Source organism: Heterocephalus glaber, unplaced genomic scaffold (assembly GCF_053883595.1).
Source record: "Heterocephalus glaber isolate CG9 unplaced genomic scaffold, H.glaber_assembly_v1.0 deba00001577, whole genome shotgun sequence".
Lineage (NCBI taxonomy): Eukaryota > Metazoa > Chordata > Mammalia > Rodentia > Bathyergidae > Heterocephalus > Heterocephalus glaber.
Genome location: NW_028258358.1, coordinates 14,314,021 through 14,340,966, shown reverse-complemented (window position 1 = coordinate 14,340,966; position 26,946 = coordinate 14,314,021). Strand labels below are relative to the sequence as shown.

Genomic DNA, 26,946 nt, shown 5'->3' with positions numbered 1-26,946 from the left:
AGAGCTTTTTGCAGTGAAACTTAAATAATTACCTGCCTGTTATAAATAACTGTACATTGGTGATTCCTTTGAGGGTGGGAAGCCCTTTCAATTTAATGACTATTCATAGTATACTCTACGGCAGACACAGAGCAGCATAAATGTTTTCTCTGAGGAAAGTGGTTTGTGGTGGTACTCTCTGTTTCCCTTTGATCTTCTAGTCTAGTCTTTAGTGCAAAAAGGCTTTACATTGGTATTTTTGTTATTAAACAAGAAAATATGGAAAATGAGTATAGAACGTCATAAATCCTACAGTGGAAAAACCATATGGATCAATTGAAAGCCTAAGTGTTTTTCTGCTATTTTTGTTTTTATTTTTAAGTTTATGCTGTTGGAAAAGCATTAAGTCATAATTCTCTTCTAGAAAGTTCCCCAGAACTTGTTGGCGGGGGTGTGGGGAGAAAGGAACCCTTTTCCATTGTTGGTGGGAGTGCAGACTGGTGCAACCACTGTGGAAATCAGTATGGAGATACCTCAAAGAACTAGGGCTAGAGATCCCATTTGACCCAGCTATCCCCCTGCTGGGCATCTTTCCAAAAGAATTAAAAGAATCATACCACAGCGATATATGTGTACCCATGTTTATAGCGATATAGTTTGTAATAGCTAAAGCTTGGAAACAACCCAAGTGCCTATCAACTGGAGACTGGATAAAGAAGATGTGTGTTTTTTTTTTTTATAAAATGGAGTACTTCTCAGCCATAAAGAATTAGAAACTAGAGACATTTATAGCTAAATGGATGCATATTGAGGCCATCCTCTTAAGTGAAATAAATAGGACACACATGTGTAAATACCAAATAGTTTCTCTAGTGTGAGAAACTGATAGTGTAATTAAGGATTAAAATAATTAAAACAAATAATGAATAATTTGAAATACAAAGAAAAGGTTAAAAGGGGCAGGGGTGGCAGGAGGGGAACAGGAGAGATCACAGTTACAGGCTGGAATCTGCAAAGAATCCATATATAGATTGTGTTTAAAACTATAGGAAAAGATGTAGATAGAGAGTAGGCCGGAGCTCATCAGTGGGTTGGGAAGGAAGAGTCACTGAGATCAAAGGAGAGGAGGATGTTTCCAGAAGAAGCACATAACAACTATGTATAGTACACAGTACTTGATAGTGTGATAAATGACTGTTACTGTTTTAGATACTTATCATAACATGCTGTGCTTTTCATCCTTTAGAGCATAATCCTACTTATATAAAAGAGTTTACTGTAAAACAGTGTGCTGCTATGCCAGTGGTAGCGTCATGTATCTCGTGTTTAACTGCGTATTTGGATAATATCAAGGGGCCATCACAGATGATTGACGTATACCTTTTCAGTTTGCACTTAGAAGTTGGCACTCTGTGTGGTACTTTGCGATACACACGAATGAAATTGCCTAATAACATATTTCTCAGATTATATTTCCATCATGTGTCACATGACTGTATTGAAATTTAAATAAAAAAAATTTGGCCTATGTGGAGTCTACTAGTTAATTAGAATTTTTTCTCCAGATCACTATTTGTTCAATATTAGTTTTGAAAATCTTTCTAAAACAAATCACATCTTCTGATATCTTGTCAATGCTTAAGTTTTTTTTTTAATTATATGGAAAAATGTTTAAGTACTTTTCAGTTTTGCTTTGGTTGAGTTCTATTATATTTGAATATTATTATAGGTTTTTTTCCTTGCATTGCTTTTCTTTGAATAATTTTAATTTTTGTGTATGTGTGTGTTTAGTGAGTGATAATAAAGTTACACATTATTTAAAATTTTTTTAAAGTTCCCCAGATAATTGAATGTTAAATACTGTCTTAAGAGCAGTTAATTCAGTCAGCAATCCTTAGTTGCATACCTACCAAGTACCAGGCTAATTTCTAGGACCAAGAATTTAGGTCAGTGAGACTGGTCAAGAAAAATCTGAGGTGGGTTAAAGTTGACATTTATTTGAGCAAGAAAACAGTTCTAGGACCAAATAGCATTCTGGATTCAAGTTGGTTCAGGATGTCCCAACCTACCACATAAGCAGACTATATTCATGACCAGAGAAAAGGAAATGACATACAAAAACCTGATTGGTAGCAGCCAGCATTTGCTTTATATTGGCATGGTGTGATGAGGCATTTGCCTTACATGGATATTGTCTATCACTTGGCTGACTGTAATTGGCCAAAATTTGATTCTTGTGATTGACTGAAACTCAGCTGTTACAAGAACAAACTCTACTTTTCTGTTTTCTGGTTTTTTGACTAAGTTAAGGCAGCAGAAGCAACCTAATTTCTTTATGCCTTAGTTTTCTGAATTGTAAAGTATATTAACGATATTTACTTATCAAGGAAAGAGAGAACAAGATGGAAAATATGCACGTGAAAACCTTTGATAAAATATAATTAAATAAATGTAAGGTTTTATTATTTGTACTTGTTAAATGGAGTCAAAGATTTGTGTGTAGTGTATGTCAGTATTTGTCACCACTGTTTGTTGTTTAGACAAAAAAACCACTTGAGTTTGGGCTAATCTCTTGTGGCTCGTTTAGGCTTTAATGACTCCGGTTTTGAAAAGTCCTAGTAAGATGTCTTATTCGATTTTGTATTGCTTACTGTAACAAAATACCTGACATTAGGTAATATATAAAGAAAATAAGTTTAGTTGGCTCCCAGAACTGGTGACAAAAATCCAAACCACATGGCACTATTAAGAACCTTCTGGTTTGTGTCACAGCACAGTGGGTGGCATCACATAGCAGTGGTGAATGCAAGAGGAAAAAGAAGGAGAGACATTGAGTCACCAGGTGAGACAGGACATAAAAGGCAGGCTATAATAAGTATTTCAAAATATGTACAAGTTTCAGTATCCATGACCAGCTATCTCAGCTAGCATGTCTTTTATACATGAATAAGAAACAGTGTGGTCAAGAGAAACAGCATTTTAACTCATAGATATTCCTACCTAAATATCTATTCTGTTGTACTCTAGAGAAGCAATTTTTTTGCTCTGAATTGTATTGGGAATCTAGATGTGACTGTTGCCCTAATACTAAAAACAATGTTTTTCTTTTCAAAGGTACGGCAACCTGTCATATGCATCAACAACCATGTATTTTGCTCTATTTGTATTGATTTGTGGTTGAAGAATAATAGCCAATGTCCAGCTTGTAGAGTCCCCATCACTCCTGAAAATCCTTGCAAAGAGATTATTGGTAAGGGTCTATTTATATACAATTAGAAATAGATTTGAAACAATTTCCAAATGTATATTTTGGGGGAGACTGAAATCGACAGTTTTTAATGATGTTATTTCATGAACATTGCACTGAGTGAATTAGTAATTTGTATAATGTATAATGGAGGAGAATAAAGCATTATGAGAGAATGGACCTTACATTCCAGTAGAGACTGTGCGTATGGACCAGAATGTTAATGGTTAAAACAGCAGATGTAGAGAGGAGGGAATGGTGAACATTTTAGGAAAGCTCACCTAAGAATATTGAGAAAAGCTTTATAAATAGATGGTCTTTAAGCTGGACATTTAAGGATGAGTAAGATTTTAACTAGTAAAAATTAGGGATACTGTGTCATGTAGTGAAAATAGCATGAATAAGATGCAGATGCAGGAAAATATACAGCATATTTTTGGAAATGATCAGCAGTCTAGTTTGGATCTGACAACTGAAGTAACACTGAGAGGGTAAATTGAGACCATTGTAGAGAACCTTGAATGACAAGTCAGGGTGCATTATAGGAGAAAGACAGAATGTGAGTGAGTGAGATAGGAGATTTTGCCTAGGTGAGGGAGAGTGTGAGTCTGCATTAAGAGTTAAAAAAAAAATTCAATACCACATTAATGCAGGTGAGAGGGGATTAAAACTTGAACTATAGTACTCACTTTGGTAGTACATATTCTAAAATTGAAACAATACAGAGAAGATTAGCATGGCTCCTGCATAAGGACGACGTATAAATTCATAAAGAGTTCCATATATTTATGCAGAATATTGAAGCTAGACTCATATCACTAAACTAAAATCATATACAAACTAAAATCAAAATGGATGAAAGAGCTAAATATTAAAATAGAAACATTTAATCTGCTAGGAGATAAAATGGGTAAAACCCTTGAAAATATAAGCATAGGCAAGGACCTTATGAACAAAAACCTGATTGCATAAGAAATAACATCAAGAATCAATAAATGGGATTATATCAAATTAAAAAGCTTCTGCACAGCAAAGGAAACAACTAAGAGAATGAAGAGACAATCTACAGAATAGGAAAAATTTTTGTCAGCTCTGCCTCAAACAGAGGACTAATATCTGGAAAATATAAAGAACTCAAAAAAAAACAAGACTCTCCAAAATAAAAAAAAAAAATTGCAATCAAAAACTAAAATGAACAGGAATTTCTCAGAGAAAGTACAGATGACCAGAAAACACATGAAGAAATGTTCAACACTGCTGGCCATTAGAGAAAGGTAAATTAAAACAATACTCAAATTCCATCTTACTGCAGAAAGAATGGCTATCATCAAGAAATCAAGTAATAAATGCCTGCAAGGGTGCAGGGGAAAAGGATCCCTTCTACATTGTTGGTGAGAATGTAAACTGGTACAGCTACTATGGAAATAGATATGGTGATTTTTTTCTCAAACAACTGAGACTAGAAATTCCATAACCCAGTTATTCCCCTCTTAGGTATCTTCCCCTAAGAACTAAAAAGATCATATTATAGTGATACATGCATAGCCATGTTTATAGCAGCACATTTCATAAAAGCTAAATCTTAGAAGTGGCCCATGTGTCCAAGAACAGATGAATGGATAATGAAGATGTATTTATACAGACTAGAGTACTACTGTGCTATCAAGAGCGATAAATTTGAGTCATTTGTAGGAAAATGCACCTTGCTATCATAATATTAAGTAAAATAAATCAGATACAGAGTTTAAATATTGCATAGTTTCTCTTATATGAGAAACCTAGATTATAAATAAGTTAAAGAGCAGATAGATAATAGGAAACAGGGAGATAGATTATTTGCAAATGCGGAACAGTTGGCCAAGAGGTAGGAAGGAGGAGAAGGGGAAATAAAAAGAATTAAGATGGGTAATGTACATGTGGCAGCAAAAAAGAACACATTTAAAGTGCCTTTTTAGTGTTTAGTTTTATTCTCATTTGAGTTATTTTTTTTCTTTTGCATTTATTTATTTGTTTTTTGTTTATTTATTTATTTATTTTTCCTATTGAGGTGCTGGAGATTGAACTCAGGGCCTGGTATGTGTTTGGCAAGTGCTCTGTCACTGAGCTATATCCCCAGCCTGTTATTTCTTCTAGTTTGCAAAAATTAAAGTAGTGTTTATTTGTTTTTCCTTAGTAAACATTAAAGGTGACTCTGTAGTTAGCCATATGTAAGGAAAGAAGGGAAAGGAAAAATTATGAGAAAAGAAAAATAATGGAAACAAAATCTTTGTCAATAGGGAAGGGTGGAGAAGGTGAAGGATGCACAGGTAATAGGAAAAAAAATAAAAACCAAGATAACATCATGTACAGGTACAAGCACCCAATGATAAATGTAAACGTATTGTATCCTAAAATGTACCAATAAAAGAATTTAAGGAAGAAAAAAAAAAAGAAAGCACCTTTCAGAAAACTTAAGTCATTTTAGTAGTCCCAAATTAGGGAAAATTAACTTAAATAAGATTTTTACAATGAAAGTAGGTGAGATATATGCTAGAGAGAAGAACCAGTGGCAGTTTAGAAATAAAAGATCCAAAAGAAGAATCAAAGTTGGCTCTAAGATTTCTCTCTTGGCTACCTGAGTAAAGTTTAATGGAGGACTGTTCTATGCTGTATTGTATTTTAAATGGTTAACCTTTCTGTCTCTGCATTTTTATTTACCAAATTTAACTAGGGAGACAAATCTTTTCTTGCAGGGTATGAATTTTGATGACTAAACTTACTTGAATATTTCTTGCACTCAGCTTTTCTTCACAATTCTTCTTTTTGCCTTTATTCATTCATATCTAGGTTTGTTTGTTTGCTTGCAGGTTTGTTTGTTTGTTTTTTCAGTTCTAGAGACTGAACCCAAGTCTTTGCACATCCTAGGCAAGTGTTTTACCACTGAGCTACATGCGCAGCAGCATATCTAAGTTACATTTCATAAATTCTCTCAAGTAAAATAGTTTACCCATCCTTGCTTTTGGCTAGAATATCCTGAAAGAGAGCATCTGGAAACTGCTTTTTGATATGATGCTAAGAAGGTAACCTCAGCATAAATGAAGAGCTCTCAAACAACTTCATATTTAGTGTATTTCTGACAAGTTTTATGACACAATGAATTTCATGACCCATAGTTCATTGTAAGTAGGTTGTTACAATCGGTGAAAATACACAGTATTTTTTTTAATTGTTACCAATAACCAGCGATGTTTGAGTACCTTGATTATGATTATTTATACACACATATAAACATATATTAGTTCTTTGTGCAGTCTGTTGGTTAAATAAAAATATAGTGACTTTATTTCATTATTATTATTTATTTAAATTAGTTGTCTCATTTTCAGATTTGCAGTAGTCCATATGTGATAATTAATAGTATATAGGGCTGGGGATTTAGTTCAGTGGTTCCGTTGCCTGCCTTGCAAGCGCAAGGACCCAAGTTCGATCCCCGGTACCAAAAAAAAGTATATAGCTCTTTCCTCCGTTTAGCTTGCTATATAGTAAGATCTATAGGTAAGTAAACACAATGTGATACTTAACTGAAGGTATTTTTTGTGGTGTTAATATGAACTTTTTCTCAGATTAAGGATAGAGGAAAAAGCCTAGATGGCAGCCTCAAGTTTTTATGTGAGGGAAAATGTAGATAATTAGCTGGAAAACTGTATAAAATAGTGAGAAAAAGGTTCATTTTCCTTCTGCCCAAATCACAACCAAAATTAGGTTCTTTTGTTTATTTTTTCTGTAGGAGGAACAAGTGAAAGTGAACCTATGCTAAGCCATGCAGTCAGGAAGCACCTTCGGAAAACTAGACTTGAGTTACTCCATAAAGAATATGAGGTAAACAATACTTAACATTTAAAATGATGTCAGCAGGGAGTTTGAGGTAAAACTGAGCTATGTCAGTCCCCAGACTTCTTAAACACCCAATGAAACCTTACTTTGAATTCTATTTTTTTAAATGTTTCATGTGATAAATTCTTTTTTTCTTTTTCCTTTTAAATAGAGGAAAAAAATTATTTTTCTTTTTTATTTCTTTTTTTTTCCTCTCCTTTAAGTACCAAAGAAGGAGAGACTAGGACTCCAGAGGACAGGAACAGATGGAAATGTTTCCTTTTTTTTTTCAATTTAAAATTTGTACCTCTACAAATGTGTCATTTTATATTTGCTTCTTTAAGAAGTTGAAAGATTATTGAAAACCCCCTTGTGAAAGTCATTCTGACCCCACTCTTACCATTTGTTTTTCCCTATAAATTCATTGATGATTACAAGCCTGGCTAGTTCTGGTGAGTGAAATGTACTTTATGTCACTATCAGCACAGTGATTTTGGTGTAAAATATACCATTTCCTAATTCCTGTCTAAAGGTAAATGAGCAAGCTGATTTGCCATCATAGTGGAATTTTCCAAACAAATTCATGCTAATTGAATATCTTTTTGAATAGTAGAAATTAAATCCAGTTATTTTGACTAAAGAGGGTTATTTTTTATCTTTTCTTTAGATACAAAATATCTTTAAACTTAAACTATATACATAGAAAATACTCTCAACTGCCTCAAAAAATTGTTTTTGAAATGCAGTGGGACATTCATTCATACAGGTGTTTTCCACATACATGAAAATGTAAACCCATATATTTTTACTTATTAATATATTAATTTAAACAAAGCAACTTCTTTTTTTTTTTTGGAATCGGGGATCAAACTCAGGTCCTTGCGGTTGCACAGCAGGCGGTGAAACCACTGAGCTAAATCCCTGGCCCTGAAAACAACTTATTTTATAAAGCTACTTGTATTATAATTTAAAATAGTATAGAGCACTATGCTAAACTCTCAAATGTATTCTTTTTGGGGTGGGGGAGTACTGGGGATCGAACTTGGGACCTTGCACTTGGAAGGCAGGCGCCGGAACCACTGAGCTAAATCCTCGGCCCTCTAAAATGTATTCTTACATACTTAGTATTTGTTATACTTAGATACTAATCATATTAACCCTTTGAGAGATCACTGGCTGTTTTAATGTTTTCTGCTGCTATAATAGCGTACCTGAGACTCAGTAATTTATAATGAGCAAAAATTTATTTGGTTCATGCTTCTGAGGCTGAGAAATCCAATAGCATGGCACCAATATCTGGCAGGGCTTTATGCTGCGTCATCCCCTGGTAGAAGATGGAAGGAGGAAAAGGGGACAGGAGTGTATGAGCAACACAGGGAAGGGTGCCTGAATTTGTTTTTATTTGGAACCCACTCCCTTGATGACTAACCCACTCCTGCAGTAACAGCCCTACTCCATTTATAAGGGCAGAGCCTCAGGCCTAATCACTTTTACCAGTTACAGCTTTTAATAATGTTCTGATGACAATTGATTCTCAACATGTTTGGGACACAGGATTGAAATTATAGCACTGAGATACTGAACTACTTGGAGTTTATTTTCTAACAACAGAATTTTTAACAGTTTACTGTGACATTTATAGATGCATAAATGATACCACAAATTTTTAATCCAAATGATCAGTGACTGCATTTATAATAAGCATTAAGCCGGTTGTGGTAACACATGCCTATAATCCCAACACTGGGGAGGTTGAGACAGGAGGATCACCTTGAGTTCAAGGCCAGCCTGAACTACATAGCAAGACCCTGTCTCAAAAAAAAAAACTAAATAAATAAAGTAAAATAAAATAACAGTTTCAGAGTGGGAAAACTAGTACATATAGTTCTTACAATGATAATTGAAGAACCAGAATCTAGAAAAATTAAAAGTTAATCACAGGTATTATTCTAATATGAAAAGTAGAAAGATTTATGACTTCACTGCTACTTCAAGTATAAAGAAAAATAATAAAGATCAAACAAAACACTAATAATCACCTTGATCAGCATGCTACTTAATACTTTTATCACCTTGATCACTTTGATACTTTTAATTATCTCAGTGAAGCAATTAAACATGCCTCACATTTTTCTTCTGAAATGGAGTCTATTCCCTTTTTTTTTTTTTAACATTTTTCTTTTATTTTCTGGATGATACCTTAAATAGATTCAAAGATTTGTCATTTTTAAACCAAAACTATAATTGAATTAAAATGCAAACAGCATAAATGTCAGTGTTTATTAGAAACAGGATACATTTTGAAAACTTAAATTTTATAGTACTTTCTCCCTACAAACCTGTTGTGATGTGTAAAGAATATATGTATCTATAGAAATTTGAATATAACATTAAACACATTTGCTTCAGTTTAGTATATATGTGTTGATTGTCAATGTCTGCCTAATGACTGGGATATTTTTTCAGGATGAAATAGATTGTTTGCAGAAAGAAGTAGAAGAGCTTAAAAGTAAAAACCTCAGCTTGGAGTCACAGATCAAGGCTATTCTGGATCCTTTAACCTTGATGCAAGGCAACCAAAATGAAGACAAACATCCAGTTGCAGATAACTCAAGTAAAATTGACCTGGAAACTGTAGAAGAATGGAAGAAAAAACTCAGAACAGCTAATGAAATTTATGAGAAAGTAAAAGATGATGTGGATAAATTAAAAGAAGTAAGTTGTAGTGGTTTTGAAAACTGTATTATGGTTGTTTTTAAAACTGTAATACTTGGGCCGGGGATTTAGCTCAGTGGTTCTGCCGCCTGCCTTGCAAGTGCAAGATCCCAAGTTTGATCCCCGGTAACCAGCCCCCCCCCAAAAAATTCTGTAATACTGTGGGCACCTTCAAAAGTAGGTGTACTACCTTGATTCATCATTAGATAATTTGTGAGTGAAGGATAGAATTCCTGGATGAATATTTATATGCAATAGGACATTTTTTTCAAAATATCATTAGCTGCCAAGAAATATCAGGTGGTTCCATTTATGACTATAATTGGATACTCTGTAGTGCTTCTGTATGAGATTGCATCCTCTGGAAGAGTAACATCAATTTAAAGGATGTGCTTCTATTTCCCCCTTTTTGTGGTTAGCCTTATTTTTTTAAGCTCCTATCAGTGACTGCGTTGTGTGCCTAAAAACAAACACATACCCATCTTCCTACTTATAAAAAGAAAGGTTTTGGCTATATCTTTTATAATGCTATCCTTCTCAGACTTTGAAGATTGCAGATAGATAGTGAATGGTTTAATGACTAATTCTAAGAGCTGTGAACAATTGCTTCAGACTAAAACTACTCCATGCAAAAGAATATTGTGACTTATGAGGCTGGTTCATTTTTTTCCCTAATTACTCTTCCATCCATTTAGAAAAATAGAGTATATGTGAAAAAGTATACCATTTTATACCATTTTCCAGCCTAGAAGAAAGATCAGATTCATGCCTTCGGCACTAGTGGTGACAATCAGGTGCTCTAGTGCTTTCTTGACCAATGACCAATCTTTGCTTAACTTCAGGTTTATCTGCCCTGAACTCTGGTTGTGCTGAACAAAGATGGTTCTGTAGTACTCTGGTCTACAACCACCCCTTCAACCTATATGGAGTCCCCAAAATATAAGTTTTGAACTGAATTACCAAATCCTGTACCCTAAAACCATTAATGAGCTCATCTGATATTTTTTTTAAATGCCACTGTATATTGGCTCTCAGATCCTCAGTGAGGCTAAATAGCAGGGAAGTATCTGCAACTTAGTGTAAGGCATCTTCCATATACAAAATAAATGCTGTTCAGGCTCAGAAAAAGTCAAGATGAGAGGAAGAAAGAAACCGGGAAAAAAAAAAGAAACACACATAATTGCACGTAATTTGTTACAAGTTTAGTGGAAATGTATTGTTTCTTTGTGAATTGATGACCAATCTTATTATGTTAGGTTGTTAGAAGAAAAAGAACACTAAAAGGAATGATAGCTAAAATGATAGTGTTTATTAGTCTGTAATTTTTCCTTTAACTTCTTCTTGAGCCATCAATAAGTTTTGTATGATCTCCTTCAAAGTTAACTACATTTTTGGTAATGAATGTTTCTTACAGCATGAAATTTGGTGTGAAAATACTCTGGGTTCATAAGAGTAGTATGGGAAATGTATTTAAAATAAAAGTACACAAAGCACAAATCAATACCCATATTATCCTGAGTCTTCACAATAATTTAAAGTATTTAATAAGCCTATTTTTGATCCCTGCTGATGTTATTAGGTAATAGGCTATAAACCAGAACATTAGTAAATAAGAAAACCTGGACTACAGAGATAAAACTCAAATGTGAACAGTAAAAAATACATATATACTATAAATCAAATATAAGAGTATAAAAGATATGGAATAAAGTATTACTTAGCAAGAATAAAATAGACTTTCTGGTATTTCCTGGACTAGGTGAATTTGAACTATTATGAGGCCAGTATCATTAGCCAGTCGGTGTTAGAATAGTTAGCCGAAGTCTTCATTACTCTCTTAGGTGCGACTACTAGTAGGCAAAATGCTACTCTGCAACATTTGCTCACAGAACTCTCCTGAACTTGAGAATACCTCTGATAGCTGAGGAGCTAGCCAGCCCATAATGTGAAGTATTAAGAGAGCCAGACTGGCAAGAGGCCTTGAAACATGGGGTAATGATACAGTATGGGTGGGGGTGGGGAAAGAAAATCAAATGAGTTTCTAATTTAAGCTTGTCATCACCAGAAAGTGTTCACTAAGTGCCTCCTGTTATGGTGCAGTGCTTGAAAGCTTAATTCATTGTCTTTATATATGAGGAAGTAAATGGCTTTCCTTACATCTTCAGAGGGGCAGTAATGGTGTTTATTAGTTACTTAAAGAATTAACCCTTCAGGAAAGGAATAAATATGAGAAAAAGAAAAAATGAAAACAAAGTCTATGTAAATAGGGAGAGGTGGAGGTGTTGAAGAGAGGGCAGGGGAATGAGGAAAAAAATAAGAACGAAGATATATCATGTAAAGGTACAAATTCCCAATAATGAATGTCAGCATATTGAATACCTAAAATGTACCAATAAAATTAATGAAAAAAATTAACCCTTCACAGTCCTAGTTGGTGTGCATCCATAAACATGAACCAGGTACCTCAAGCCCAGAAGGAACCTGGATAAGTCTAAGTAACTGGAGTGTTAGGCTGTACACCCAAAAGAATTTTTCTGCCTTCTCTTGTGACTGTTGTGATTCATTTGTATGTAGGTGGGTAAGAAAGTAATTTCTAGATCTTCTGAAAAGTTAGTCAAAAGCATTGGTGAAAGTTTTGAAATGTATTTTTAAGGCTTCTTGGCTTTTTCATAGTAGTTCTTATGACTCCTTAACTTTGAAGGTAAATATTATAATCTAATAATTTCCCTTGCTAGGTGAGTGAGTTTGGTTGTAGTCTAGAGAGTCTTATTTTTGTTCAAAATACACAAAGGAAGTACACAAATGCAATGACTAGGAAATTTAAAGAAATCAGCTTTTAAGAAGATTGTAAAATTTAAGAACATCATTTTCAGGCTTCCATAATCAATATTGAGCCAATATATTTTTCTAGCAAGTAGTGTTTTTTTAGGTATTATATAATTCAAGAAAATAAAATATTACTTCAGGGTTTTTTTGTAACTCAAGGAAGAATCCATGGAATTTATTAGAAAATACTGACCCAATTTTGAGGTTCCCAGAAGTTGTGAGCCAGAAAATTGGAAAAGCTTTTTTGAAGAAAGAAAACAAATAATTTAATTATACTAGATTTATCACTAGAAAAATATTTTTAGATAGCAACCAAGAAATCAACCTCATAGGCCAAGAATTAATTCTTCAACTTTAGTTTGCAAATACTTCCATTGTGGTATATTGTTACCTCGCTTATAGCATTCAATTATGTAAAAAAAAGAAGAAAAAACACATACATTTGCCATTAGTATAATGCCTTAATGACTTTAAGCTAGCTCCCTAACATAGCATTATTTCCCTGGACAGAATATTTATAAAGTGCTTGGGGAACATGAATTAAAAATGCTTAGTTGTGTTCACAGTTTCACGTTATTCCCAGTGGTAATTGTAAGTTTCTGAAAACCATGTTCTAGCATTCTATTTTCTGATATTGCTCTAAAAAATGCAGATGGCTCATGTCATAATTTTTTACAAGGCATTTTTGTTTTAGCTTGTCTTAATTATTTTCAACTTTTTTTTTAAGGCAAATAAAAAATTGAAATTGGAAAATGGTGGCCTGGTGAGGGAGAATTTACGACTGAAGGCTGAAGTTGATAACAGATCACCCCAGAAGTATGTATTTTGACTACAGAGCAATGTTTCAGATTATGTCAATGTTTTAGACTAGGCTGCTGTGATTGCACATGATTTTTACTTGACTTTTCATTTAAGCAAGTACACCGACTTACCTCTAAAAGTCTAGTGCATACTTTGTGTTATTAGTAAAATTTTAGACTCCATTAAGGCTAATTTTGAATTCTTATCCTTTTCCCTTGTCTGATTACTGAGAGGTTTGTTTTATGTTAGTATTCACTTAGTTTTACATAAAACTGTTTAATAGTGCTAACACATAGTGAGATTAGAGTAAAGCCCTTTAGCCATTGTCTGAAATAATCCTAGTAATAGTTAATATTCATACAGTGCATGATCTTTACCAGAATGTAATGCGGAACTATTACTACTCTCTATTTCTAGGTGAGAAGGTGAAAGCATAGAGAGATTAAATTAATTTATTTAAATCTGCACAACTAGTAAGTGGTAGAAGAAGCATTTATGCTCAGGTAGACCATCCCTGGAGTCTGTGCTCTCAACTATTACATGAACAAGACTGAGATGGAATTTAATTGCTCTTTGAGTTTTGGACTGATTTGAACTGTACAATTAAGTTAATTTATTCTTCCTTTTTAATGGAAATTTTTGTTCTAGAAGATAAAAGATTACAAGTGTTGATCTGATTAACAGTTAATTTGTCTGTTTAAAGTTATAAGAGTTAAAGATGGTGAAGAATTGGCCAATACCACTTGCAGTTCTTTTTCCAGGCAGAAAAAAAAATGGTCTGGCAGCCTCTAGAAGGATAGCATATCTGAACTCTACTCTTCTCATTCAACCACTAGATTTCATTTTTTTCTATTTTAAAAAGACAAGGCAAGGATAAGCAAATGATGGAAATTTATCCTACCAGAAATGGCTCTTTCCTTGTCATTTGAAAAAAGAAGACAAGTTGCCCTCAGTCAAATTGAATGTGATTATGAAGAAATGGTAGAAGTAAACCATAATTGTGCAAAGCAGAGATTACTAACCAGTAGAGAGAAGCATAGCTTTTACTTTTAAATAATTCCTTCCACTGTGCTCTCCAGCCCTCTTTTTCTTTCCTTTCAGATAATATCCTACTTTGTCAAATTATTGTAATAAATTTAGGAAGTGTTGTTTTTATGTGTTGGTTTGAATCTCTGTTCCTGTCATTTATTGGCAACTTGCTTTGCCAGTCATAGTAATGCTTATCCATTAGCCATTTCCCATAGCATGCTGAATGGAACAGAAGCTATTTTGTTTGTAGCTTTTATTTCTTGAAAAGTTGCCCACCAGATTGCAAATTTAATGCCAGCTACAAGGATGTGTGTTGTTAAATATCCAAGCCTTTATCCAGATAAATAACTGAGAAACCTCTTGAGAAAACCTGGCCTCTGTCTGCTCTCTAACAAGCAGCCACACAACTAATACAGCAAAATGTTAGGCTTTGCCATCTTTAAGTTCTATTTCTTCCCTTCACAGGAAAGGAACACTTTCACTTGAAAAACAATTTGAGCTGACCCCCTATTCCAGATCAATTTGCAATGCATTGAGGTATTAAATACATTGCATTTGATTTACAGCCTTGTTTATTCTGCATCCCCAAACCCTAGTGGGATTCAGAGAGAAGCTGACCACAGCTGAAAATAGCCAGATATGGTTCATCTGAGGAGAGCTCCTATTTCTACAGAAAAGAATATGAAATTTCAAGAATTTAAAAGTAAATGCATAATTTCATTTTATTCGCTCAGTATAACAAGTACTTTGACCAGTTATTTTTTTGTAGTATAACTTGGCTGAGTGGAAAGGAATACTTTTAATACACATACTCTTAGTCTCTGATAGATCCTACAAGTTGAGCAGACATAGTCTATAAATCCTACAGAAGGAAGAACTTTAAATTTTAGATACTACAGAGGGAAAAAATTAGGAAGGTATATTAACTCAGGCTGCCATAACAGCAGATATTTATTTTTTCTTTTGGTACCAGGGATCGAACTAGGGACCTTGGGCTTGCGAGGCAGGCGCCAGAACCACTGAGCTAAATCCCCGGCTAGATTTATTTTCTTATAGTTCTGGCAGCTGGAAGTACCAGATGAAGTTTCTTGTTGTTGTTGTTGGTTGTTTCGTTTTTTGGTAACGAGATCTAACTCCGGATCTTGCTTTTGCAAGACAGGCAGGGCGCCACTGAGCTAAATCCCCAGCCCCCCAGATGAAGCTTTTGCAAGATAGTTTTTCTGTCTTACTTATGGCCACCTTCCCATTATGTCCTTATGTGATAGGGAGAGCGGAGTGAAAGCACTCTTGTCTCTCATCCTCTTCCTATAATGATACTTATCCTACTGGATTAAGACCCTGCCCTTATGATGTCATTTAACTTTAAATTACCTTCTAAATATCCAATATTTGAGTACAGTCACATTAGGGGTTAGGCCTCAGTATATGAATTCTGGGGCCAGGGACTTAGCTTAGTAGTGCTGCCACCTGTCTCACAAGTGTGAGGTCCTGTGTTCGATCCCTGGTACCAAAAAAAAAAAAAAAAAAAAAGAATTCTGGAGTATATAGCAGAATGTGTTCTTTTTTCAAGACACTCAAGTATGCTAGTCCCAAAAAACTACAATCTATTGTAAATAAGAGGGATTTAAAACTTTATATTGAAGTAGATGGGTTTTTAAAAATTTTTATCAGTACATTATGATTACATCCATTGTGGGGAACTGGCACATATACGTAAGACATCTTAATTCTTTTTACATCCCCTTCCTCTCTTTTTTTTAAGCTGAGAAGGACTTTTTGTGGTGTTGCAATCCTAGCACTGTACGAGGCTGAGGCATGAGGGGTACAAGTTTGAGCCCATCCTGTGCAACTTACCAAATTAGTGAGACTCTCAAAATAAAAAATAGGGCTAGGGTTGTTTCTCAGTGTGAAGGCCTTGGGTTCCATCTCCAGAACTGCAAAACAAGAAAAAACAGCATTATAATCTTCTAAAATGAAGGTCAAGATTATTATTTCTCTCCTCTGCTACTATATTCCTTTTATACTTCATTGTATCCAATCTTAAAGTATACTTGGACATTTTTCCTTCCTCAACTGTAGTTAACTTTAAAGTTCTCTTGAGCAGTGTGGCCAATTGATAGCCTATTAAGCATATTAAATAACATCCATTCTGTTCTTTGTCAAAGTTTCATTGTCTCAGTATCTAAGTGCTGGGGTTATTTTACTTTATCTATTAACCACTTTTGAATTCATTTCCTTCTGATTAATTTTCACCCAGAGGAAACTGCCCCTTATTTCCACCTTTAGTTTATCTAACTCCTAAGAGAATAGGATCTGATATACAGAGCTCAAAGCATGGTGATATGTCTTTTACTTTACAAGACTAATATCTGAAGAAAACTCACTCTACCAGCCAAACCAGAAATACTACTGGTATTTTGTTTGTTTTTTAAATAATACTTTACAATGGGCTTTAGCTATACAAAATAAATGTTCCTCTTGGCCCCTAGTATAGGTTAGATTCTATTGCTGTAATTTCCCTTACTGCTTTGTAGTTTCCTTCTTAGCATATACCAGAACTGCAAATAATTAACATTTTATGTGTTCCATGACTTTCTTCTGTTTGAAACAGTTTTATTGTTATATCTACTACATTTTATAGAGTTCTGGTTCATGTCCTGGTCCTAATAAAACTGGTCAAGTAGAATGGTTACCCCCAATAGGGAAAATAAGTAGATTTCTTCATCAAATCATTGGCAGGGGATAGGGTGTTGCTTTACAATACAAGAGAATTAAGAAGCTGGGTATGGTGATGCATGCCTGAATCCTAGCACTCCAGAGGCTGAGGCAGGAACATAAGTTTGAGCCCAGCCTAAAGTACATGGTGAGACCCTTTCTCAAATAAGGGGGGGGCGGCAAGAGTAGGGGTAGAAAAAGAGGTAGAGGTGGAATTAAGAGGCATTTTAAATGCAGAATGTAAATCTATTAGGATACTGGTTAATACTGTCAAAACTGTCAAATATTGGTTAATATCGGATATTGTCAAAAAGACATTTTTTACCGAATTGGGTAAATTGAAATATGAAGCAAGAATTAAATGATACCAATGAATTACTATTAATTTTATTTAGGAATCATGATTACTTGAGAAAATACACATTTATCTTAGTCCATTTTTGCCCATATAACAAAATACCCATACACTAGGTGGCTTATGAACAGGAGAAATTTATTTCATACTGTTCTGTAGGCTGAGAAGTCCGAGATCAAGGTATCAGTAGATATGGGCTTGGATGAGGGCCAACTTCCTGGTTCATAGACACTGTCTTTTACTGTATCCTCACATGGCAGAAGGGGCAAAGGAGCTCTCTGAAAGGGCTCTTTAAAAGGGTACTCATCAGACACACATGTTTAAATATCGCATTGTTTGTGAGAAACCAAAAGCATAAATAAGGACCAGAATGTATAATAGATATTGGAAAATGGGAAGAAAATGTTCAAATGTAAAGGGGAACAAGGGTGAGAGGAGAGAGAAAAGAAGAAAGGGAAAAGAAAAAAAAAGAGAATAGAAGGAAAATGGAAACAAAGCTTTTGTAAATAAGGAGGGGAAGAAGGGTTGGAGGGGAGAGTATTAGGAAAAAAAGAAGAACCAAGATATATCATGTGCAGGCACAAATTCCCTATGATGAATGTGATCACTATGTATATCTAAAATGTACCAATAAAGTTAACAAAAAGAATAAAATAAAAAGGTGCTCATTCCATTCATGCAGGTTTTACCTTCGTGATCTTAAGGTTCTCCATGGTACATCCACCAAATATCACCTCCCAGAGACCCTACCTCCAAATACCATCCTTTTGGGAATGTAATGCAACAGAAGAATTTGGGGGAGCAGAAAAAGTCTATGGTGCCATATTTTCTTTTAGAATGTTTTCTTTAAAAATGAACTGTAGAGTATATTAGCTAAAGAAAAAGAGATGTAACCACATTCTTGATAATTTTTAAATATCGGAAATGAGTATATGGAAGTAAATTATATTGCTTTCTCTATACTTCTGTGAATATATATAAATAATTTTATAATAAAAATTAAAATAATTTTATAATAAAAATTAATACCAGCAAAACATGGTCCAGGAAATTCATGGTCAAATGAAAGTAAAAGGCAAAACTACATGAAACTGTTAAATACTGAACAAATACTAAACCAAACAGCAGAGTTTAGAGAATGGCAAGCGGGTTGCAGTGTTGTCTTTACCAAAAATGCAGGACTTGAGCCCACCCTTAAAAGAGTGAATTCAGTAGGGAAGAGGGCATTCTGATGAGCAGAAACAGCTTGAGCTGATAGGACAACTAAGTGATTCCTACAGCTCCAGTCTCTTTTCTCTCGTAGTTGACGTGCATCATGTTACTGCTCAGCAAACTGGCTTCCTTACCACACTGATCAGAGCAAAAGCCTTCTACATAGTGTTTGCTTCTCTCCTGCCACCGTACTTACACAGCTGGCTAGCAAGACTTTCACTGTATCCACTACTCTCTTCTGTATGCTGAAAAGCCAGTTCTCAGTCTGGGTAGTTAGTGGGAAATGTCAAGAGTGTCACACCTTCACATGGTGTTAAACATCAAGAATAGTTTGAAGGTCAGGAATTTAGCTCAGTGGCTCCCCATTTGCATCGCAAGCACAAGGTCCTGAGTTCGATCCCCAGTACCAAAAAGAATAGTTTGAAGAAACTGAAAGGGATTATTTAGAATTGAGTTTCTCATATTCCTAGATTTCTTGACTTTAATTACTGCTCCTAAACTGTATCAGCAAATATGGATGTATTTGTCCTTTATAGACTTGTGAGTTCCTTAGTGATTTTTTAACTTAAAGAAGTGTGAAGAATTTATTTATAAAGCATGTGAAAGTTCTCCTACCTTTCTCCCAGGTCTATTAGTTATGCCTTTTATTTTTAATTTCCCTATCTCCCCAGGCAGTGATTGTGCCATGTCACCAGTTATAGGCTTTAGCAGAGCAGCTGCTCTTGTTCTCAGCTACTAATTCACCTTAGCAGTATAGGATATAAAGCTTCATATACAGAATTCTGTAGGTTGTTTAAATCAAATATGGTTATAATTGGATTAATGGTGTTTATAAATACATATGTGAGAATGTTATACATTGTGTCATTGGTTTTTAGTGAGATCTATTGGCTTGATAATGCCTCCCTGCATGCAGCTCATTTTACTATGTAGCAACCCCAAGGCTTTTCATTATGAACCAGTCTTTGCCCATGTCCTACCTCCTGTTAGGAGAGGGGAAAGTCTATAGATATTCTGTGGTTAGGAATCATTATTTTCTCTTACAGGTATATGAAAGGAAGTGGTCCAAAAAGAAAAGAATACATTTTACAGATTATGACCTGAGTGTTCTTCCTCTTTCGTTGTATTTTTGTTTGTTTCTTGAACCATCTTACCTACCCCCATGTCTTTAGTAATCATCTATCTGTATATCAGAAGTTATAAAATAAAATTTAAGTCTTTGACATTACTTTCTCTCTTGAATTGCAGATTTATATTCCATTTGTCTATTTTGTACACTCCCCAAGGTTCTATACCTTAAATTCACTACAAAGCATAGTGGATTATTTTAGTAAAGTATAAATAAAATTTTTGAAATCTCCTGCCTAAAACTATCCAGTGTTTTCCTAAAATGAAATACAAATTCTTCACAAGCAACTCTATACTCGCCTGTCATCTCATTTTCACTTACCCAGCTCATGTCTCCAGCTCTATTGACCCTCTGTTTCTTCAACCTGCTGGACATATTTCCTCTGCTCAGAATGTCTGCTTCCAGAACTTTATATGGCTGTTTTCAGTCATCAGATTCAGAGATACCTTTCCTAAACATTCAATTAAAATAACCCCCCCTTCGGCACTTTCTTGGTCTTATTATAGACCACAGTAACAAAACTGTGGTGTAGTAAAGTAGTAGAGTGTGTGGATTATTAACATAGGCACTGGAGCCAAACTCTTAGGACTGGAGAGTGGCTCTGTCTAGATACTGTATTTGATTAGGAGGAACATATTTTACTCTTCTGTATCTCAGTTTTTGTCTTCTGTGAAATGGGGCCAATAGTAACTACCTTACAGATTGCAATAAAGGCTAAACGATGTAAAACTTGAGATGTACCCAACTTTCGGCAGTGTTACAGTATTATCATCTTGATGGCCCTTATGACTATCTGAAGTTATCTTGTTCATTTAATTGCTTGACCTGTTTGACCTGTTGTCTGTCTCCTCCATTCTAAACTCTACACTCTCCCAGAGTAAGAACTTGCTTCTATTCTCTTTCACTTCCAAAACTCCAGTACCTAGAAGGCACCTGATGAATATTTGTTGAATAATTAAATGAATAAGTAAATAAGATTGGCCAAATTATTTAGCCTCTTCGGGCCATCATTTTCTATATGTAAAATGTGAGTTATAATAATAACGTTCTTGAGAGTATGAAAGGAAATAATTTATGTCCTTGGAACAGCATGTGACAAAGAAGGAGGTGTATCTAAATAATTGTATTCATTATCTTCCCCCACTCCACACAAAAGATTATTTATCCTTTTCCTTAGTTTCTGTCTTTCTTAGTAACTTTACTACTTATCTAATTCCCAAAGATTAAAACTCAGTCTTCTTATGTTTCATTTTCCCTCACCCTACATCTGCTTGTTCAGTGTTTTCTCACCTGATTCTTTTAAATGCCTGTGTAATCCTTTTTTTTTTCTCATTCTTGCTAGTTTAGGTCTCTGTTATTTCTTGCTTTTCCTTATTCCTTCTTTTCCATGGTGAACCCTTGAACATCTGCTTTATTGTTGCCTGAATTCAGGATATAAATAATGATCATTTCAATCTCAGAAGTTTCATAACTTTTGGTGATTCCCACTGCCTTCGTATTAAAGCCCAGATTTCTTAGTGTAGTATACCAGGCTCTTGACTTTGCTTCTCCTCTGCTCTAGCCACTTGGACCACATCCCTCTCATTGTGCCATACTTTTGTACCTTTGCTCATGCCTTTTTCCCTTGGGTTCTCTAGTCCTCCAAGTGGCTCTGTCTGCCTCTATCCTTCCCCTCCCCTATCCTTCCCGCTCTCCTCTCCTCTGTTTCTCTCTCAGAGACAGAGTCTCACCATGTTGTTCAGGCTGGTACAGCCACACCTGGTTCTACTTCTCTAGTTTTTACTCTTGCTGATTTTACTTTCCTACCATCCTCTGAAATCTAGCCCAGTTGTCACTATCTTTGAGACCCTCCATAATTTCCTTAGGCAGAAGGAGCACTTTCCTCATATTTTATATATGTATCTTCCTTCTGTGGCGCCTGGCAGAAAAAAAAAGGAGTCTTTGTGCTCTAATACTCTGCACTAGCACTTTGAAAGAACTAATCAGTGTTAAGATCGTCAGTGTCCTTAAAGTGTAAAGTACAAAAGATTTAAGAGAACAGGAAGTCAAAGATTCCTGGCGTTTTCTCCAAATGAAGAGATAAGAGAGTATGAAGAGATTTCTTGACGTTTTCCCCTCTACATTGTGTCTGAGATTGGGAATTAGAAAGGGAAACGGAGAAGGCAGTGTTAGGGCTTGTGTGCCTCTAGTCCTGGGTGTCTTATCTCTGTCTGAACCAGATTTTCTTGCCCTTACTTGTCTCCAGATGCTGACTCCAAGCCTAGTTCTAGTTCACAGTTCTGTTCTTCCTAAACTGAGTCTCTAGACATGCCAGTACCACTTTGACCTTTTGCTTGCTCATCAGCACTGCTGGTCTGGCTGGCTCTCACTGTTGTCCCTTCAGCGACCTATTCTGGCCTTTTTCGATTCTCAGGATTCTGCTTTGACAAACACAATGATTCCTGGTGTTTGACCCCATCCTGATCTGCTGACTGATTCTACTATCCTCTTGGGTTTTCCCGGAGGGAGAACTTGTAGACTGTCAGGGGAGCCTGATGATACCCTCGGGCCAGACTGTGACAACCAGGTGTGCTCAGGCCCTTTGCCGCCTGAGGGCCCTTCTCTGGATAGTCAGCTAACTGGGGATAGACACTTGCTGTAGTTTTCTGTCAGCTTATCTTTTTTGTATTGATAAGATATTTTGGGAGCCTGCAGTAGGAGCTAATAACTAAGAAATAAGGTTGTCAGAGAGGTTAGGATCTTTTGAGAACAGGGATGATGACTTCTGCTTTTGTTTTTTTTTCCTCAGCCTTTCAGGCACACATTAGTCCTCAGTAACTCATCTGAATAATAATTACAGTAATAATTACAAAACACTGGATCACAGGTTTTTGTTTTGTTTGAAATTGTTTCTCATGCAGAGAGAGAAGGAGAGAGAGAGATCCATGGACAGATGATGGTACCACTCCAGAGGATTTTCGAATATGATTTGTCATTCAGCAAAGTCACGGTCTTTTATACTATTGAGATTTGTTGTTAAGATTATTATATTTGGAGGAAATAGACGTCCTTTAGTCCCTTTAGGAATATAAAAACCATGAATTAGCATATCATAAGGATATGATAAAGATATGAAATAGCTTGAAAGATTAGGATCCCCATCAATATAATGTAGGCTTCAAGGGTGATCTCTTTTGGGGGTAGGAGAACAGAAAATTAAGGCATTTCTATGTGGAGTCAAAATGAATATATTTACCACATAGAATGGAATTTGTTCCACAGTAAAAACAGTAGCCTGTCTCACAGACAGTGCAGAGACAGTCAGGTGTGGAATTAAGTGTCTTAATTTGAACAGCTTTCCCCAATGTGCTGCCCAGACAGAAGGAAAGGAGCCTTGGAAATGGAGGCTAACTTGTTACAATTTCCAAGCAAAGGGCCAGAGACCAAGTCTCAGTCACCACAGAAGCCGAGAATAGGAAGTATGGGTAGCATGAAACATCTGAGCTCTATTTCTCCTTGTAACCTCTGCTGATACTGTATGGAGGTTAACCCTTAGTAGAGACTTGGCCACAAAAGAGACTAGTCTGTTCCTGCTTTCCATATGCCACCCCACACTCAGGTCATTTTTATTAAGAATTTCTAATTTCAGCACCACAGTCCTTAACTATAAATGAATGGTTGATTTAATAAAATAAACACAAGAGAATGTATAATTGTACTACTATGCCATGTGTGTTGGTGCACACCTGCAACCCAGCACTCCAGGGGCTGAGGGATGAGGGCTTGTGAGTTCTAGACCAACCTTGGCTACATAGTGAGTTCATGGACAGTCTGAACTACATAGCAAGACCCTGTCTCTAAAAAAATTATATTACTAATATGAGCTATTATTTTTAAACCCTACTTTTCATATGAAAGCTTGCAAAGCAAACTATTCCTTGCTTTTTAAGGTATAAGTAAGGTAAGGTGTGTACCTTGTTTATTTATTTATTTGGTTTTTTTGGAGGATGGAGGCAAGAAGAATTACTGCAAGGTCGGGATTCCCTTGCCCATGCTATGATGTCATCTTTGTGGTTAAGGGGGAAATTGTGGCATTTTTTTATTCTTGCAAATTAAAGCACTTTCTGTTTTGTGATAAAACTGAGGCACAACATAACTTAGTTCATATTTTTTTTATCACCCTAAAACTAGACCTTAAGACAAGTAACCTATGAGATATTTAGGTCCTAATTTTTTTTTTATCTCACCTAAGAAATATGTTTTCTTGCAGAGATGTGTGCTTTTGTTTATGAGGTAAACAAGTTGATCATGTATTCTTCCTACACTTAGCACATTTAAATGCAGTACTTTCAGTTCATGATTTTGGTTCAAACTTTGTTTTCATGTCTCTGGTTAAAATATTTTTGTTGGCATGTACTAGGCGTCCTGCAAAGCCACTTTAATAAAGGATCTTTGAAAGTCTCAAAATGTCTTGAATTTGTGCCTAGAACATAATAGTTGTTTGGTAAGTGTATATTGACTTGGTACACACATAGCTACAGTTTTTAAATTTCTTCTCTGTGTTTTTATTTTTAAATATATGTGCTAACACATAACAGTGCTAATTCATTGACGGTGTATACAAATTTCCTGTTCAGTAAACATTGTTTGCACTTTGATACAGTGTAAATAAAGACTGATGTTACTTAAGAAGGAATCTTATACTTAATATGGTCTCAAACATGGCATTTGTTATTAGGAAGACTTGGATTCTGATCTCGTTGCTGCCACTTAATCTACTTTCTAACCTTGGACAAGATCTTTAACCTTCTTAAGCTTCTCATTTTCCACCTTAAAATAATTATGGATCTTGATTCATAAAGTTCACATGACAGTTAAATGGGATAATACACATCAAGCATATAGCAGTTACTTAACTTCAAGTAAATAAATAGTTGTGGCTGCTGCTGTTCATAGTGTCATCATCACTGTCAGTGGTAGTCATTTATACCACTGTTACTAAGATTTGCTATAATTATTTTTGGTATGTTCCAGCCAGAAGTTCACTTTACTTTTTAAATTTAACTTATTTTATTTTAATGCCAAGGTACAGAAATTTTCAAGAGAGAATTTCTGCCTATTTGTTCTTTCAGCATGCCTCATTATAGAATTTTTTTTGGTACCGGGGATCGAACTCAGGACCTTGTTCTTTCGAGGCAGGCGATGGTACCACTGAGCTAAATCCCCGGCCCCATCATTATAGAATATTTTTGTGGAACCAACCTATGTAACAAGGGTGACCCATAGACAGTACTTTTATGATTAACAAATTCTCCAGAAATGTATGTAGCATTTTCATAACCAAGACCATAATTTTAAAAAGAGAAAACTCTCTTAAGTGAACATTGTCAAGTCATACAGCTCAGCAGTAGATAAAAATGCATGGGCCACTTTCCAAAGCTTCCCTAGTAGTTTCAAGACAGGATGCTTCTTCTTTACTGTCCCAACTCACACACAGGAATGAAATAGATATGGGCAATGTGCAAACAGTGCATAGGAAGCAGGTGAGATATAAAAGATACTGAGGCATTTAACCCCACTACCAGATACAAGTTTGCGTTTCCACAGTCCTGGTTCTCTCTGACCTCATTACCTAAAATGTGTCCCCTTACCCACTCTGCACATAGACACAGGCAGAGACCAGTACTAGGACTTTTGTTTTGTGTCTCTATCAAAACTCAGATTCCTGATGAGGTCATGTTACAGATTACTGGCTTAAGTTCTGTGTAATCAAAAAAAAAAAAAAAGAGTTTGCCAACTCAAGAAATCTCTAACTGGTAGATTGTATTATAGGAGAATATATAAGGTGTAATCAAACTATATCGTGAATCTTTAAACTTTTAAAATTATTAAAATAACAGACATTGCCATTAATCCCCGTCAGAACATTCCACCTGTCTTTGAGCACACTTACCCCATCATTCTTGCCATTTTCTGAAGCAATTCCAAGAGTCTTCTTTCATGAAGGTCTTTAGAGATGTCATTAAAAATTATGCTGCTGCCAAGTAGCATCCAGCAGAAAGGCAGTCTCATACAAACTTACATTGTAGGCCAGGGATTTAGCTCAGTGGTTCCGCCACCTGCCTCGCAAGTGCAAGGTCCGGAGTTCCATCTCCGGTACCAAAAAAAAAAAAAGTATTGGGGCCCAGGATTTAGCTCAGTGGTGCCACCGCCTGTCTCACAAGAGCAAGGTCCTGAGTTCGATCCCCAGTACCAAAACAAAAACATTACATTGTGTCCTGGTCTACCTCATTCACTAGATCTGGCACCATTCTGACTCTTCCCCAAAGTGAGTGAGAGATAGACATTTGGAAATGATTCAGGACATTGAAGCAGCCACTGCAGTGCAACTAAAGAAACTGACAAAAGATTTCCAGAACTGCTTCAGAAAATGACAAGAATGGCAGGATAACTCTGTTTAAAGAGACGGGGGATATTTGGGGGGGGGATTAGTAGCAATACGTCTTTTACTATAATAATTTTTAAAAATTTAAACAGCATATTTTTTGATCATTGCTAGGGAAGGGAAAAAAGAACTGGAAATTTCTCTCTTTTTTTGTATTAAATTCTTTTATTGGTACATTGTAGGTATACAACACAATTACATTTCTCATTGGGAATTGTACCTTTACATAATGCATCTTGGTTCTTATTTTTTCCCCATTACTAGCCCTCCCTTCACGCCCTCCACCCTTCCCTATTTACAAAGACTTTATTTCCATTTTTTCCATTTCTCATCATTTTTCCTTTCCTTTCCCCTGCCCCTCCCACTACCCCTACCCCTTTGGACCTTTTCTTCCTATTCTACATTATCGATTATTCATTCTAATCATTGGTACATTTTAGGTACACAATATAATGACAGTCATCATTGGAAATTTGCACGTTTACATAGTCTCTCTTGGTTCTTATTTTTCACCCTTGCCCAGCCCTCCCTTCAACCCTTCCAGTCCTCCCTATTTACAAAGATTTTGTTCCTATTTTTCCATTTTCTCATATTAATCCCATTCCCTTCTATCCTTTCCCCTAGCCCTCCCACTTCCTTCCCCTTTGCCCCTTTTCTTCCTA

General features: G+C 35.5%; 1 protein-coding gene and 1 non-coding gene across 2 annotated transcripts in view; both read left to right on the top strand.

Moving 5' to 3' along the window:
- Positions 1–26,946, top strand: part of Obi1 (ORC ubiquitin ligase 1) — a 50,985-nt gene that overhangs the window by 10,376 nt on the left and 13,663 nt on the right. Inside the window, exons 2-5 of the mRNA XM_004845220.3 lie at positions 3,094–3,229; positions 6,993–7,084; positions 9,545–9,793; positions 13,347–13,435. Of these exons, the coding sequence (XP_004845277.1) occupies positions 3,094–3,229; positions 6,993–7,084; positions 9,545–9,793; positions 13,347–13,435 (566 nt within the window). The remainder of the gene's footprint in view (positions 1–3,093; positions 3,230–6,992; positions 7,085–9,544; positions 9,794–13,346; positions 13,436–26,946) is intronic.
- LOC147823515 (U6 spliceosomal RNA) lies at positions 3,908–4,014 on the top strand. The gene has a single exon (XR_015443754.1). It is a non-coding gene; the product is annotated as a U6 spliceosomal RNA (small nuclear RNA).